Source organism: Vitis vinifera, chromosome 18 (genome assembly GCF_030704535.1).
Source record: "Vitis vinifera cultivar Pinot Noir 40024 chromosome 18, ASM3070453v1".
Classification (NCBI taxonomy): domain Eukaryota; kingdom Viridiplantae; phylum Streptophyta; class Magnoliopsida; order Vitales; family Vitaceae; genus Vitis; species Vitis vinifera.
The window spans coordinates 10,192,497-10,209,606 of NC_081822.1; the positions used below are offsets into that span (position 1 = coordinate 10,192,497).

Below are 17,110 nucleotides of genomic sequence, written 5' to 3' on the forward strand. Positions count from 1 at the left end.
TGATATCCTATTTTATTAGAAATGATAAATTATATCTAAGATATATATTTTCTATATAAAAAAATGATAATCTAATATATACCTATCTTATCTCACCAACCAATTATAGTTTTAATATATTCTAGTATATTTAAAAAATGAAATCACGGTTACCTTATATTTTAATTAAAATATTTTTAAAATAAGATGAAATAAAAATCACATTTTATAAATAATAAAGTTGAATCCACTTATCAAATAAATTATTTTATTTTCATTCTTATTTATGGATTTTAATATTTTACAGGCCTTTTATTTTTCAAAATAATAATTTTCAACAAAGGGTTTTTTTATATCTTAGTTTTTAAAATAATTATTTTCTCAATATAAATCTCTAAGTATTCTTATATCTTTTATAAAAATTACTACAAAATAAAGTAAAATAAAATAAAAGGGAAAAAAGTTACTTGAATGTGTTCATGCTATAGAGAAAGGTGTTAGGCTGAAGTACCGCAGACAGAGCTTCTCCGGAGAAAAGGAAGGGGGGTGGAGAGAATGATAGTACCTGAGGAGAGATACGAGCGTGGCTGCGTGGGTAAAGAGGTATATGTTGAAGGGAGAGTGCGAGTGGGTAAAGGCTAAAGAATGTACGTTAAGGTAATAGAGCAAGTGGATTAGAGAAAAGGTTAGGCCATGTTTGCTAATTATTTTTTAAAGTAATTTTTTTCTTTAAAAAAAATTAGAAATTATGTTTGATAATTAAAAAATAATTTTATGTTTTTAAAAATAAAAATTATGATGTTTTCAAAAATACATTTTTAGTTGTTTTTAATCATTTTCATTTATTTTTTGAAGGTTATTTCAAAACATAATTTTATGAATATTAAAAATAAAGCAATGCATATAAAAATTATTTTTAAAAATATGAAAATAAAAATATAAACAATCATTTTAATTTTTTAAATAAAATTTTGTTCTATAAAATATTATAATATAATTTTTTTAAAAGATTATTCTAAAATACTATTTTTCTATAACTGTTTTTAAAAATATTTCCTAAACAAAATTTAAATCTTTGGTAAATATTTTGTTAAAAGTTAAAAATCACTTATGAAAGTGCATGTTTGGGATATGATTTTCATAAGACATTGAAATTTTAGGTTATTTCATCTAAAGAATCAAATCATCCCCAATTTGTAAAATCAACCTTTCACTTTTTTTCATTTGAAAATACCCATTTTGGTCAAGAATGTTCTAATTTTTTTCTTACAAAAATAACATTTAAAAAAAAAATTTAAACACACATGTAAATAATAAAAAAATGAAAGGGTATTATGTAAAAAAAAATAAAAATTACTCTTCAAGTTCAAAAATAAAAGGGGTTAGTTTTACAAATTTAAAATATTTTCATCATTTTAATTGATTAATCCATGATTTTATTGCCTATGATTTTTTACGTGGAAATTATGATAGTTTTGAATATAGTGTCATCTTTTGAAAATTAACTTTTCTAAGGGTCCTATAACAATTTAAAATTTTAAAAATAATTATTTATTTGTTTTCTAATAATATTTATAATTAAAATGTTTACAATCTATGAGTACACAATTTTTGTATCACATCTTCAATATATAAAAATTATTTTTGTATGTTAAATAATATATTAATATTATTTTATATTTTTAAAATTCTTTTTTATTATAAATTTAATTTTTTTTAAATATATATTTTTTATTTTACAAAATAAGTTATATATATATATATATATATATATATATATATATATATATATATATGTGTGTGTGTGTGAAACTAAATTTTATAATATATTCTACCACTTATTTTATTTTATATCATATCAAAATATGGATGATTATACTAAAAAAATATTGATAAAAATTTTGACATGGAATATCAATAAAACAAAATTATCCCGAGGATATGAAAATAGTATAAAATGATTTCCATGATTTTTTTATTTCATATAGTAATAATATATATAGTATGAAAATTCTAAAATATATGCAAAAAAAAGTCAAATATTGCTCTTTTTTCAAATATGTGAAAATTATATTTTAAAAATGTTATTACTTATATTAAACTTTAATGAAAGTTTTATTAATCACTTTCAACAACATTAATAAAATGTTATATTATTAATAATAAAATAAAATAAGAAAAAATAAATAAAACTAAAAATAAATTTAAATTATAGAAAATATTTACTTTTACTCAAAATATGAATTATTCAATTATAAAATATAAAAATTAAATTAAACTAGAAAAATCAAAATTCAAAAAGCTATAACTAGAAGTCTATTTAATATGTTTATTGTGTGTTTTTTTTTCAATTATTTTTAATGAAAAGAGAAATAGAAAAATATTAAAATGTTTTTAGAAAATAAATTAAAAGATGAAATAAAAGTGATATTTAGAGTTCAAACAAAGTGGTAAAAGGGAGAGTAAAGAAAAAGATAAAAAATATATAAAAGTAAAAAAAAAAATGAAAGATTTACAAGCATATTCACTTTTCTCCATTTCCTTCATGGTTATTTTTGTCTTTCATGTTTACATCAATTATATTAAATATATAGTTATATGATCTGGTTTAGTTAACCCTAAATCATAATTATTAGACATATCATTTAACCAATCAAATATAGTCTTCTACTCAAAAATCCAAAATGGGCCATGGTAAAAAAAAAAAAAAATCATCATCACGTGAATTTGCCATCCATACTTACTTCCACGTGTATATAGATTATGGCGGCCACGTCTTTCAACCTTTCCATTTTGTTGTCTTATTTTTATGCATAATATTTATTTCATTAGACACAAAATAAAAGTGCATTCATACAATAATGATTTTTTTTTCATATATAAAATTATTTAAATGATTAGTATTCGAATAAAATATTATATAAATAAAATGATAAATAAAACAGAGCTTTAATCTTAAGTCATTAACTTTGAACCATCTGAAACTCAATTTCCACGTTTACATGTGACATGTAATGATTGATATTTTTTTATTTGACCTGTCACTAGTGAATTAATTAAAAAGAAAAAAGAAAAGAAAAGAAAAGATCGAATCAAATAAAAGTTGACACACGGAGCAGAACAAACCAAACGCAACCTTGACATAGAAGAATCGTGGCAAGCGACTATTGGCTAAGGAAGAATCCCGCCCGACCCGCTCAAGGACCAGGGAAGAAAGAACAGAAAATAAAAAGGAAAAAAGAGTGCGAGGACATATATAAACGGAGGAGGAAAGATCGGAAGAAAAAGTTTTCGGAAAAAGAACACTCTGCTGCCTTACTCTACTTTTCAGCGTCTATTTCCAGAAGGTTCTCTCGCATTCTGCATAGCTTGTTTCCTCTGGAACCCTTAAGTTTAGCGTTCTTCATTCGTGTTAATAATGTATTATTTACCGTTTCTTGATTATTGGACGTTGTGTTTGGTTGCTGGGAAAAGATGGGGAGCAAAAGGACGAAATAGGGTTTTGATTCTTTTGAATGTTAGAGTCTTCTTCCGTTAGGTGGGATACCGAAAAAAAAAAAAAAAGACTCTCTCCAGTTGAAACCGATGCAACTATTTGGCTTACCTGGCTCCGGTTTTCATTTTATATTTTGGGAATCGAATAACTGACACTATTAGACTCGTAGTTTTATCTTCATTTTTCTTTTAATGTCCTTAGTTTTCTCGACAACCAAACGGAGCGTTGATGTTTACGTTCTTGATTCTGATGGATTGTAGGGATTTGATTGGCTCTGTGGGAGTTGTTTTTTACAATCTTGATTCTTCGTTCTTTTTATATAGTTCATTTCTTCTTCTTTTAGAAATGATCAGGATTCAATATTTGCTGTTAAATTTTCACACTAGCGGAAGGCTAAACAATTACGTGGAATATTTCTATAATATACCCTGAGCTTGGTAATTATTCTGCATCTGCAATATCCTTCCTGTTAAGCGAGCACCCACTAATTATCTAGGCTATGTTTGCTTTTATGGGAATTTGAGGGAAAATGGGAGGGAAAGAAAATGCAGAGGAAATGTGAAAGGAAAGAAAAAAAAAAAATTGAAGTTAATAAATTATTTTATGTAATTCTTCGAACTCATTTCATTTATTTTCATCCATTCTTATTGAATAATTTAAAAATATATAAATTTCTAATTAATTTCAATTGTATTTGATTTTCTTTCGTATTTTTCATCGTAAAACCAAATATGAGGAAACCATTTTCCGTAACATATTATTTTTATTTTCTTAGTATTTTCCAGGAAAGCAAACATAACATTAATATTTTGCTTACCATTTTGCAAATACCAGGGAAAATGTTCTCTAGATTTAGGTGATTGATGATCAGCACTTGGTTCAATTTGTGAGACACTCTTTCTTGATGAAAAATATTCTTAGTGACTGGTTATAGTTGGCATACAGTATCCAGAACCTTTGTCCTTGAAGTTTGTATCTTGTTAGTCCATGAACAACTATTTTGGATGACTGTTCTATTGCATTTGTATTTCAAATGGTCCATTGTGTGAGATATTATTGTCACACATGAAACTTGTTCTTAATGGACTACTTTGTTCCTTCTTTAATAGGAATAATGATTAGACTCTTTAAAGAAAAGGAGAAACTGAGGGAAATTGCTGAAAGTTCAGACGGAAGAGCTCCAGTGAAGAAGCTAAGTGCAGGAGAATTACGGCTTCATAAAGGTTTTTTGTCTTATGACTAGTGATGAAAGTTTTTCAATTATTCCCTGTTGATCTTGTAGTGAATGTTTGCTTACATTTCATTTATGCTTCGTAAATTGTTGAAAGCACATGTATGTATCTATACATAAACAAGTTGGGTTGGTGTGATTATTGTTATTATTATTATGTGGTTAAATGGAAATGAAAATTGACTGCAGTGGAGCAGTGGGAATTTTGCATCCTGTGTTAAGTCTAAATGTCTTGATTGACATTGTTATTTGATGACAACTTTGTCTCTTTTCAATTTTGAAAGGAGAAGTCCCCCTCTTCCCCCCCAAACCCCCATATACACAAAAGAAAAAGAAAGGGAACATTGTTATCCTTTCAAGTCACACAACCTTAATGTGGTCTAACTTATGGCTGGAATTTCATCGAATCATCATGGGAATGGAAACATAATGGTCAAATAGATCTTATGTGTGTGAAGTGAATCTTATTGGAAAGTAAGATATTCATGGCAGTTTTAAGTTTGTGTTTTCTCCAAAAGGACGATTATCTCTAGTATTAGGAGTGGAAACGAATGAATTTGGTTTTTTTGGGATGATGATGTTCAAAAACTAGAATGGTGAGTAATTCTAGGAGTGTTATGGTTAGAGTTGACCCTTGTAAATTTAAGGCAAGGGGAGGGCCAGAAGAATTTTCATTTGGAGCATCAACAGCTAAAAATATAGAATTTTCATTTTCTCAGTGACGGTCCAGTGCATTTCCTTGTTATTTCTATGATCTGTTGTAATTATAATCTTTTTCATCTTGTAGATATAAGTGAGTTGAACCTACCTGAATCTTGTGGCATATCATTCCCCAATGGGAAGGATGATCTCTTGAACTTTGAGATCACTATTCGGCCTGATGAAGGATTTTATGGGTAAGTAATCATTTCCAAGTACCTTAGAGAATTTGTTCAATGTTAGACAACTTTTATGCTAGTGTGATAATCTAATGGCGTTTAAATACACTCTGCAGTTCTTGTTATAGCTATTTTGTCAAACTCTTGTACAATTATCTGGATCTTAGTATAATTGAAATTGTGAATCATTTTTTGAACAACATTTTTCTGCTTATCACAGAGGTGGGGATTTTGTGTTCTCCTTTGAAGTTCCCCTTATGTACCCTCATGAGGCACCCAAGGTCAAATGCAAGACAAAGGTGGGCAAACCCCAGTAGTCCATTTTTGTTAATGTTCATTCTCCTTTACTAAATTGTACTATTAATCATGTTATCCTGCAAGTAATTGCTAACATTGTGTCCTACCTGCAGGTCTACCATCCTAACATTGACTTGGCAGGAAATGTCTGTCTTAACATTCTTCGGGAGGACTGGAACCCTGTCCTAAACATAAACACTATCATCTATGGACTGTATCATCTATTCACGGTAGTTCCTATTCTTTTGATGGCAAGTCCTGGGAATTGGCTGATTAAGTCTCTAATTGTGTGTGTTATGTGTGCAGCAACCCAGTCACGAAGACCCTCTCAATCCTGATGCAGCTGCACTGTTGAGGGCTTCTTCACAAGGATTTCAAGCTGTTGTGAGACATGTAATGACTAATGGGTATAGAGGAGAGACATATCACCCTCTATTCATGCAGCATATGAAGGCAGCATCCTACCATCAATCACGACTCAAATAAAGCCACTGCCGTCATGGTCCAATCCTCTAACATGTCTCTGCAACACGATCTTTCATGCAAAACGGTTCAATAGGGGTCTTAATTTTTCAGAATTCATATAAACGAGACCTACAGGAAGCTTGAAAATGGGTTACTCACCCTTTATTTTGATGAACGAACCAGGTCAGACTCTGGGCTTTGGAATTACGCTGGGAGGAGGACAATCATTATACATACTTGTAATTCGATTTTTTGCGTTTGGTGGTTGAGAAATGTGTAGATCTATTAGTTGATGGGACTTCCATCTCTGCCATTCAAGTGTTAAGGGCCTTCCGTATCCTTCCTTTTTAACTTGTGCTAAAATTCTGTCAGCTCCTGTCATTCATTCAGGGCAATCGCATACAAGAGCCATGCCTAATCATTGAACTAGTATTTTCGCATTAGAGTGCTGTGATGTGAGTCAGCAAGTAGGATGAGCCAAAATCAACCAACCAGATTAGGCAATATTTGCAAGCCCAAAGGCCCAAAACAATCACATGCTTTGTCGATTCCCTTTACCCATCCTTTTTTTTTTTTCTGGTCTGGTCTTGGACTCTTGCAAAGGGGAAAGGATTAGTAGTTGAATTGGCCTATAATCTTGAAATTTTCTTGTTGATGAATATACATAACAACTGGGTTGGTGACGCAGAAGGTGGCTGAAATAACTCAATTCGTAAAAAGGGCTTGTTGGGGATCATCATATTATGTGAAAGCACAATCAGTAGTTTTAGGTGGGGGAGGGGTGGGATTTTAGCATGGAGTCCAAAATAGTGACTGCCAAGGCCATCCATTGTCGGTTCTAGTACCAACTATAATTGCGCTACTGTTGGGAATGCTTCAATATTAAAGACACGATGTTTCTGGTTTACAGCAGAGCCACAGCTCCATGTGTGATGACTCTCCAAAAGGGCCAGGACCACAAGTTTATAAGACTTTGATGTCTTAGCTGACAAAACCCTCCCTCCCCACTTCACAATTTCCAGCCTTTTAATCATGTATTCACACACCCACACCCCACTATAAGTTTAAATGCAATTTTGCCATTAAGCAGTAACAATGCCCAAATTCCAGGGCAATAATCATCTGATACCATCCAAGTGCTATTAATTTTTAGCTCTTGAATTGTCATAAAATCATTGAATGAGGAGAAATATGTGACACACTGAATGTTCTGCAACTTTCTATATTAGTTATTTGTTTGTTGGGTTGTCATGTTAGTTAATTATTAACATTGGATGGTAGTGATGACGTAATAAATTGAATATTTGAAATTTAAGTTGAAAACCCTACAACAGAATAAGGCAGAGTGTGACACACATAGACAATGTTTCATTCAGGCATGAACACGTGATGAACAGGTCCACCTTAATCATTCACTCTTTTTTAGTCAATAGAAAGTGTGCATAAAGGATGAATCTTAGAGCAAGACGCATAAGATCTATTGTGCACCTCACCTCATGGTAGCATCTCTTAAAGTAAGCAGTGGGCTATATAGCCAATACGAGGCTACACATACAACGAATCAAAGCACAGGCCTCGTAACCTACTTCACAGTCTTCACTTGCCTTGCCCTTGGTCGTGGGGGTCAAATCCCCTGCGACGCACCCCACCTAGAGATATTCAGTTCGCCGGAAAAATGACGTCAGAGAGGACGCCGACGAGGAGGAAGGCGTCGTGGAAGGAGAGGGAGAACAACATGAGGAGAGAGAGGAGGAGGAGAGCCATAGCGGCAAAGATATATGCGGGCCTCAGGGCTCAGGGCAACTATCGTCTTCCAAAACACTGCGATAACAACGAGGTCCTCAAGGCTCTCTGCTCCGAAGCTGGTTGGACCGTTGAAGATGACGGCACCACCTATCGCAAGGTTCCACTTCTACCCACTGCTTTCTTTATCTATATTAGATAAGCGCGCCCCACCCCCCTTTACATTTGTTATGAGAAAATAGGTTGCTTTTTCCATTTGATTTTCTTGTTTGGTTCAAGTTTCTGGGTTTTGTCTGGGAATGGTACTTGGTAGCATGTAAAATGCTGTGCTCCTGGGTACAATTTTTGTTTGGAAGATTGGGAAATTATGAGGATTCAATCCCCAAATCTTTGAATTGGAATCTAATGGGTGGATTGATGCATAAAAGAGCTGATAGATCAATGCGTGTTTTTCATAAGAATTCGTTTACTTGTTTGCTTTCAGGGATGCAAGCCTCCCCCCTCAACTGAGATTGCAGGAACTTCCACAAACAACACTCCCTGCTCTTCCCAGAAACCAAGCCCACCATCTTCCTCCTTTCCAAGCGCATTCGCTTCCTACCAACCCAGTCCCTCATCCTCAAACCTGTCTTTCATGGATGCCAATGCCTCTCTCAATCTCCTTCCATTTCTCTACAAGTCTATCCCTTCATCTCTGCCTCCTCTCCGAATATCAAACAGTGCTCCTGTAACACCACCTATTTCGTCCCCAACCTCCAGAGTTCCCATGCCTAAACCCAACTGGGAGTCCCTTGCCAAAGAATCCATGGCCTCTATCCATCACCATTACCCCATCTTTGCTGCTTCTGCCCCAGCAAGCCCTTCTCGCTGTCAGTATATTGCTCCTGCCACTATACCTGAATATGAGGAGTCTGACACCTCAACTGTTGAGTCAGGCCAGTGGGTGAGTTTTCAGACGTTTGCACGCCATCTTGCTCCATTGCCCCCAACCTTCAATCTTATGAAACCTGTGGCTCAGAAAATTTCACCAGATGAAGCAACCAAAGAGAAGGGGATAACTCCCGAGTTGGAAATTGGAAGTGCACAGGTGAAGCCCTGGGAAGGGGAGAGGATTCATGAGATAGGTTTGGATGATCTGGAGCTTACACTAGGAAGTGGAAAGAGTAGGAGTAAAGGCTAACCCTGAACCTGCTCTGTAAATATGTTAGAACAGAAGGTGGTGATTCCTGGTTTGCTCCATTACATGTAGAAAGTGCAGTTCAGTCTTCATCCAGAAACTCACCACTGAGAAATGCTGGTCTACAAATGAACTTTGTAGCAGAAGGGATTAGATTTTCATGTGGGGTTTTATTTTTAAATAACTTTCTTTTCTCAATTTAATGTAATCACAAGCATTAAACATTGATATTGCTTGGCATTTCCTGTTGCAATCGAGGGGGTTGTCTCCTTTGTAGACTATGGGAAGATGAGTTAATGAAGTGTTAATTGAATCAACATCATCTTCATGCAGCAGAAATCAACTTCTATCTAATAAGATATTCAGCCCAGTCAAGAGAAAAAAATAACAAATGCATTGTGAAGTCAATCTACCAATTTGGCTATTATTTGCCCATGTGCCCAAAAGGATCACCTTCTGACAACCTGATCAGATTGTTTTTAGTCTATGGTCCATCAGAGACGGCTACCACCTTATCAATGGGTAGCCACAGAAAAATCCTAGATTCATGCACAGACACATAACTGCAAAGAAAAAAAAAATGAAAATGAAAATATGAAACAATAAGAGGCTTATGAACTGAAAAAGGCTTCATCTTTGGCAAGTATGGAGGAATCTGTTCTTATCTTATCTTATGTCATTTGAGTCATCAAAGCATGTGGGTTCTGCAATCATGTTGTCCTTTGATGTTGTGATTCCCTAATACTGAGACCTCCTCAAAGTTTTCATTATACATATCTACCAGATGTCATGTCCCACACATCAATCCATCATGTTTGATATTATCAGCTTCGTATCATTGCCTAAATTATTGAAGACAAACAAGGGGAAAAAAGCGAGGGAGTTTTGATGATCAATGGAAATTTTTATTGCAGGAAATAATTATTACAATGAAAATACCAAAGATTATTCTAACACAACAGAGAATTATCAAAAGCATGCATGCAGCTCTACTCTATGAATGGACGGTCAATAGTTATTAAAAAAACTTCATATTTAGTAAAACCATTACTCTGGTTAGGTTAATAGATAGACAAACAGATGAAAAAACAACATGCTAAAAGTACATCCAAACACCAACTTAACACTCAGAACTTAGCTTGTCAGGTCTCTTACTATATCTTCCTCTCGATTACTTGGATTTGTGTGATTGGTCAGAATAAAGTGTGACCCGGGCAATTCAATCGTGAGATAAGCAATTGTTCTCCAGAGCGTTAGTTAGAACCTCTGTCTCCTCTGTCTTAGCTTGAAGATCCTTTTTGATATTTGAATTACATTCCTGGAATCTGAAGCATGTTAGAAGGTGATCATTGACAAGCCCTGCAACTTGCATGAATGAATAAATGACAGTTGGGCCAACACAACGAAAGCCTCTCTGCGTCTTAACTGGTACTTGACGTGCATAGCGGAATCCGTTTTTCATTGGCTTATGATTAATGAAGCTCCAGCAGTAGTTGCTGAAGGAACCAAACTCCTGCTGAACCTGCAAAAGAAAGAGAAAATCAAGTGAAAACATATACTCTAGAGGAAAACTTAGCCAGTCGGACGAAAGTGTGAAATCCAAAACTGCTTTTTGCATATTTCTAACTCCCCATACAAAATTCACAAGATTTGTTTGAGTTCGAAGTGTAATGTCACCAGATTGATTGATGCCAGAAGCCCAAGTAGGATAAGACAAGAATTCCAACTTTTCTATTAGTTTGTGAGTGCATATGTAGATTCCAGATTTTACATGTACAGAAAATCTGACAAGATAATCGTGGGACCACTAAATGTCATATTCACAATTAAACACATTTTTTTTTTCCTTTTCTTTTTAAAAAATATATATATAGATTCCGTGGTACTCATACTTGCCATGAGATAAGCACTCTGAATCCATGACAAATCAAGGTTGAAACTGTTGATACCATGAAATGAATTTTACTACCATAAGCATCTGGTTATAAATTTTATTACCTTAAGCATCTGGTTAGCATTTTCAATGACGGCACGAAGCTTTGGTTCAGATAGCAATGTGCCACCACTAGCTTTTAGTGATAGCAACTTCTTATCAGTGAACTTTGCAATAGATGATGGATCAAAATTGTCAAAAAGCTTCCTGCCAAAGGATCCACAGAAAACACCGATTACCATGCAAGAAAACATATTTTACAGAAGTATTTCAGACTAATGAAGCAACTGAACATGAACATACCTGAATATGTCTCTCTTGTTAAGTATTGTGGGCCAGCTTAGTTCTGCCAATGCTTGTGATAAGACTAGTAGCTCAAATAGTTTCTTATCATCATGAACAGGAACTCCCCATTCTTCATCATGGAAAGAAGTATAAAGTGGGTCTGGTAAAGAAAAGTAAGAAAAAAAAGGGTGAATTACAAGTAGTTAGTGTACTTGGTTTTCCAATAAGACAAAGTGAGTGATGGACCATCTTGGCACCGCAAATATGAAATTATTCAATTTTGATTTTAATAGCATCTGAAACAGAAGATTGCCATGTAAATTTGATTCATCACTAAAATCATAAAAATGAAGAAAAACAGACAGGTACACACATTAAAAAGTGGTCCTTTTCTACATTTCTAAAATCATTATGTTAGGAGAGCAAATGGACACATTTGTTGTTCAATCTTGATTTCATTTCCAAATGGTGCACAGACATCCTCTAATCAAAAGCTGTAAGACGTTGAGAAATTAGGCAGCAAAGTTGTTCACTTTATCCCTTCGAAGGCAGAGGTTGTTAGACTTCAAAATTTCAGACTTTTGGTATAACTCAGCCAAAGAAATATTATTGAAAAATTGCAGAAACTGTACCAGAATTTGTTATCTAGGTCTTTTCCAAGGTAAGGGCCTCATTTTCTCTCCACCCAGTTCCAAGGTAAGGGCCTTATGTCCTCCCTGAGAGCATATTTAAGTATTCAAATGGAAGCAAATCAAGATCATTAAATTAAAGCTGATCAACCCTGTCTAATCCCAGCTATTTGGGGCCAGAACGAAACATCCAGCTCCGCTATTCTAACCTACTGATGAGTCATATATAACAAAAGTACGGTATAAACAGTATTTCAATTTGTTGTATACCTTGGATTGCTCTTTTGGCACCTCTTTTTAATATATATACTCTTCTTTATTTATAAAAAAAAAAACAGTATTTCAATTTGTACTATCAGTTCATGCACTGCATAATCTCTGGTAATTCTAGTCAAATTTTTGGTAAGATATATGTTCCCTGTAGCTAGTTCATAAATCCAGTCAACACCTTTAGCCATTCTCTTACATCATTGCCAGCAAGCATAGCTTCTCTCTCCAGGTTAACAACATATATTTCGCAAATATGAAACTTTTTCTCCCATAAACTTGTATCTAGCACCAAGTGCCCATTTCTGCCTGTTACTTAATGTTACATGTTTGCATGAAAGATTATGAAGAAAAGTCATAGAATCAAAACTAAGAAATATCAACCAACTTGACCTCCTGTCAAAGAATCTATGACAACCACTGATTCTTATCCCTCTCAGTATCTTGTCAGTTCAATCATCTTGTCATATATTCATAATGGAAGCTACCCTATCTGAAGCAAGTAGTCCACCTTTCACGTTAAGAAGAAAAAACGTAATGTGTGACATAATTTAGCAGATCAATAACCTGAAGCCCTTGTGCTAGTTATAGTGATAATTTATAAAAGTGTTCACACACAACAAGGATTTTGAGCACAACAATATGTGTGAGTGGATATATTAACATTTCAGATGCACAAGCTCAATGTAACTCCTCATCTCACATTAACCCACTTCAAAATGAAGTTGGTCCAAAAAAAAATGCTTAAAAATTTTAGCCATATCACTTCAAATTTAAGAGTTCAAAATTCAAGTCCTCTCCTTTTCCATCAATTTCTTAGCAACCAACACAAGATAACAAGGCTTAGCTAAACTTTGAAGTGTTACGTAGAAAATCTTACTCAAGTGTGAACCTCAAATGACCTTTTTGTTAGGTAACAAGTTTTTTTTTTTTTTTTTAAATATTTTGATATTAAAGGATTCTTCATAAAACTGTTTTTAATGGAAGTTTTAAATCAAAGTAGATTAAAAGTGTGTTTGACAGGATTGTTAGCGAAGTGTATTTTTTAAAAGTATTTTTGGGAGAATTATCTATCTCCAGGAAGTATAACAAGTGATTTTGCGGTTTTTTAAAAGTGTTTTCTAAAGTTTACCAAACCCCTAATTATTCTTTGAAAACGATTTTTGTACAAGAAGTGATTTCTAAAATCGTTGCCAAAAGTATTCTTAGAGTGCATTTGGGAGTGATTCTAAAAAGTATTCTAAAAAGTATTTTTAGCATTTCTTACACTTTAATGATAAAATTTTTTAAGTATTAGAAATATTAAAAGTGTTTCTTAAAATCACTACCAATCGTGTTCTTAACGTGGTTTCAGCGACTTCGAGCAAAGGAAGTGCCTATATTCCTGTCAATATTTTAATTATAATAATGTTTTTTTTTATAATCTACTCCCCAACAACAAGCAGTGTACACCATTCCTCCTTTCAAGATTCATGTTAATCTTTTAGTCACATAATTGCCTCCATGACAAGAAGCCTTTTATCAAATTGACTCGACATCTTGTTTACATTTTTATTTTTTTATTTTTTATATTTTTTGATAGGTTTCGACATCTTGTTTACGTTATATAGTTAACAGCACAATTTTTGTTGGTGAAGGCCGTTTGGCAGTGCTAAATAGCATGTATAACTAAAGACAAAAAGGTGAAGACAGAATTTCAAATTTAGGAGTTCAAAATTCAAGTCGTCTCCTTTTCCATCAATTTCTTAGCAACCAAACCCAAGATAAAACCACTTACCCGAGTTTGGAGTGATCCAATCACACCGCTTCGCCGGAACCTCAACGCCATGAGGAACCACCTTCACAGGCTTCAACCCATTTCGCTTCACTCTCCCCCTAGAATTCACCATTTTTACAGAAGAACCACTTGAAGAAGAATCCGAAGAACACGAGCTCTCAAAAGACAAATTATTCCGGACAACCGCTTCCGGAACCTCCGACGACTGCTTCCTGTGCTGCTGCGGCTTCTTCAAACCCTCCTTTTTGCGTTTAGCTTCTTCTGAAACCCTAAATCTGTTCCCGCCAGGACCCAGAACCACCCGGCCTTCAGAAAGCGGTTTCGCGGGTGATTGGAGCTTCGTTGCTACAGACATTGCCATTCACACTGTAATGTCCTCAAGTCCCACAGAATATACTAAAAATACATGAATCTCTATCCCTATGTCTCAGCAATTCTTGGAACAAGTGACAGAAAGGAAATGACCATAGAAATGGAGGCTAAAATGGTAACAAAATTGGGGTAGAAAGCGAGGAAAGTTAGGGTTTTTGGGGGCAGCGAAACGAACAGAGGAATGGTAGAGGCGTGGAGAGAGCAGAGAAGACGACGAAAATAACGGACAGAGCTTTTGGAGGTTTAAAACGGAAACTAGTGACCGGCACTGTACCCATTTCAGCCGCTGAAAGTGTTGACGTGTCGGTCAACTTTTACCGTTTTGGTTTTGAAAGGTATGGCAAGTTGGCAACCTTCGCTTCAATTCCCAATTTGCTACCCAGAATATGGTTTGAAAATTGAAAAAGTAAAAGAAAAGAAAAATGGGTATAAAAGGTAATAGACGTAATGGCAGGTGGATAAGGAAAAGAGGGGCTTAGGCTAAGAGTCGTAGTCAGTTGGTGGTGTGAATGGAATGACCATAGCTTGGTTGTGAAGTTCCTTAACGTTACGAAAAAGAATCCAAATCCCCACTCACCAAATCAAAGGTGGCCACTGCCCACTCTCACTTCAACGGCTATATCATCTCTTCTCTCCTCTCATCCATCTGCCGCTTCAACCATGGGCCTAAACTTGGATTACAGGCCTCATTCACTCATGGGCCTAAATTCGGTTCAATCAAATTTCCACATGGTGATTTGAAGTGTTTCATAATGAAACCAAGTTCGGACTATTAGGAAGGCTGTCAAGACTCGGGAGTCCTTGGGATTGAGCCACGACACCAGCTAATTATGTAGACGTAGCCATGCAGTTTAAGCATGTACATTTAATGCTGTGGCCAATCCTTGTATTCCCTCATTCTAACATGAATTCAATTTAATATTTTATAATATTTATAATTTATATTATATACATAATATTTTGTTTATATACTTCAATTAATTTTAAAATAAAAATATCAAATTTAATTATATTATACGTTATTTTATTTTTCTAAAAAAGTAAATAATTTCTTGTCGTTTAAATGCTATATATATATGTTATATATTATTCAAATTTTAGTATAAATGCTTAAAAATTAAAACTCAAAAAAGTCATGTGAGTTGGGTACAACATAAACCAACTTAATACAATTTGAACAACCATCATAAACCAACTCAAAAGAGTCTAATGCAAAATTAATAAAAATTTGAAAAATATGAATGAATTGATCTTGGGTTAATGATTTTAGGTTAGAGGTTGCATTGAGTTAAGATTCAAAATAATTGTGTATTAATTTGAATTGAACTTGAATTAAATGTAAAGCTACTTCAAGCCATACAAATTGTACCTTTACCTTTAATCTATTATTAATTCAGTCATCAAAGTGTTTTTCAATACTCATAAATTATTATTTAAACTAAATTATTATAAAGGTATAATACAACTAATTCCAAATTATTAGTATAATTCTTATTTTTTTTTAAAAAAAAAAGAAGATAAAATTATGTGATTTAAATGAATTATATATAAGTGAGTTTATCAAAACAAAATGATAGTTAGGCAAATTAAAATTGACAAATCCATTGGAACTTCCATGTATTAGAGTTTATGAACATGAATCTCATATTCAATACAAGGCCCCACCGCCTTTCAGGTTTTATGATTTCTTATTTTAATCTTATTAGTTTCTTTTATCTATTTTTACTCTTATTCAATAACTTAAATTTCATCACATACATTTAAATTTCATCACATACATTCAGTGATCCAAACAAAGAGTTCAATAAATTCTAATTTGATATCTTAGAATTTTTTGTAGAACTAATAAAGTTAAAATACATCTTCATTATTAAAATTGAGTTGTTTAAAAAGCAATATAAAATAAAAAGTCCACCATCAATAAGTTTTTTAAATTATCACGAGGAAATTGGTTTATCTTTAATAAATGAAAAGTACTATTTTTTCATGACTTCATTATTATTATTATTATTATTATTATTATTATTATTATTATTATTATTATTATTATTATTATTATTATTATTATTATTATTCGTGCTTTTCATGCCGGGAAATCAAAGTTTGTTGCCATTATTTTTATTTTCTTTTATTGGTTAGGTTTTATACAATATTTTTAATTTAATATTTAAATTTTTTATTGCTGAACTTGAAATTCTAAAATAAATGTACAATCAAATAAACATAATTCAATTAACAACAAAATTTTGAATTCACCACTGACAGAAGCCCTTTAGTTTAGCAGTGGTCAAGGGTTAAAAGAACCTTAAATGAAGAAAATACATTGGTGGGTTTCCAGCAGCCCTTGCCCTTATCATTCTTTGACCATGCTTGGAGGAATTTGCCCACGGCAGAAGAGTCAAGCTTGAAGGTGTATGCGAGGAAATAATGATTTTATTCAATTAATCTAGTGGTATTGGACAATGGAAAGGGTGTAACAATTGAAAAATCAGCTTGATTCAAACCTTTCTTGGAAAAATTGGCGTGTCTTTATGAATTAAAATCTTGTTTGTATGGCCTCTTTTGTGGGACTTTTCTCAAT

The 17,110-nt window shown here is 33.2% G+C and overlaps 3 protein-coding genes across 3 annotated transcripts; 2 read left to right on the top strand and 1 right to left on the bottom strand.

Moving 5' to 3' along the window:
* Positions 1 to 3,075: 3,075 nt before the first annotated feature.
* Positions 3,076 to 6,697, top strand: LOC100245559 (NEDD8-conjugating enzyme Ubc12). The gene is made up of 6 exons (XM_002281744.4): positions 3,076 to 3,326; positions 4,585 to 4,698; positions 5,494 to 5,602; positions 5,805 to 5,883; positions 5,995 to 6,111; positions 6,188 to 6,697. The coding sequence occupies exons 2-6, from the start codon at positions 4,590 to 4,592 to the stop codon at positions 6,365 to 6,367; spliced, it is 594 nt and encodes a 197-aa protein (XP_002281780.1). The 5' UTR covers positions 3,076 to 3,326; positions 4,585 to 4,589; the 3' UTR covers positions 6,368 to 6,697.
* Positions 6,698 to 7,885: 1,188 nt separating this feature from the next.
* Positions 7,886 to 9,583, top strand: LOC100262472 (protein BRASSINAZOLE-RESISTANT 1). Its single transcript, XM_002283316.4, has 2 exons — positions 7,886 to 8,249; positions 8,574 to 9,583. Exons 1-2 carry the CDS (start codon positions 8,022 to 8,024, stop codon positions 9,267 to 9,269), a joined length of 924 nt encoding a protein of 307 aa, XP_002283352.1. The 5' UTR covers positions 7,886 to 8,021; the 3' UTR covers positions 9,270 to 9,583.
* A 695-nt stretch (positions 9,584 to 10,278) lies between these two features.
* Positions 10,279 to 15,113, bottom strand: LOC100250686 (uncharacterized). The gene is made up of 4 exons (XM_002281737.4): positions 14,158 to 15,113; positions 11,503 to 11,644; positions 11,265 to 11,406; positions 10,279 to 10,788 (listed from the first exon to the last, which is right to left on the bottom strand). Exons 1-4 carry the CDS (start codon positions 14,516 to 14,518, stop codon positions 10,486 to 10,488), a joined length of 948 nt encoding a protein of 315 aa, XP_002281773.1. The 5' UTR covers positions 14,519 to 15,113; the 3' UTR covers positions 10,279 to 10,485.
* Between the last annotated feature and the right edge of the window lie 1,997 nt (positions 15,114 to 17,110).

Bases quoted from the DNA above. Each gene is read 5' to 3' on its own strand.
- LOC100245559 (XM_002281744.4), top strand. From the start codon at position 4,590: ATGATTAGACTCTTTAAAGAAAAGGAGAAACTGAGGGAAATTGCTGAA. The intron at 4,699-5,493 runs GTTTTTTGTCTT...TTCATCTTGTAG, and splicing joins AGAATTACGGCTTCATAAAG to ATATAAGTGAGTTGAACCTA. The intron at 5,603-5,804 runs GTAAGTAATCAT...TGCTTATCACAG, and splicing joins CCTGATGAAGGATTTTATGG to AGGTGGGGATTTTGTGTTCT.
- LOC100262472 (XM_002283316.4), top strand. From the start codon at position 8,022: ATGACGTCAGAGAGGACGCCGACGAGGAGGAAGGCGTCGTGGAAGGAG. The intron at 8,250-8,573 runs GTTCCACTTCTA...GTTTGCTTTCAG, and splicing joins ACGGCACCACCTATCGCAAG to GGATGCAAGCCTCCCCCCTC.
- LOC100250686 (XM_002281737.4), bottom strand. From the start codon at position 14,518: ATGGCAATGTCTGTAGCAACGAAGCTCCAATCACCCGCGAAACCGCTT. The intron at 11,645-14,157 runs GTAAGTGGTTTT...TTTCTTTACCAG, and splicing joins TTGGATCACTCCAAACTCGG to ACCCACTTTATACTTCTTTC. The intron at 11,407-11,502 runs GTATGTTCATGT...ATCCTTTGGCAG, and splicing joins AACAAGAGAGACATATTCAG to GAAGCTTTTTGACAATTTTG.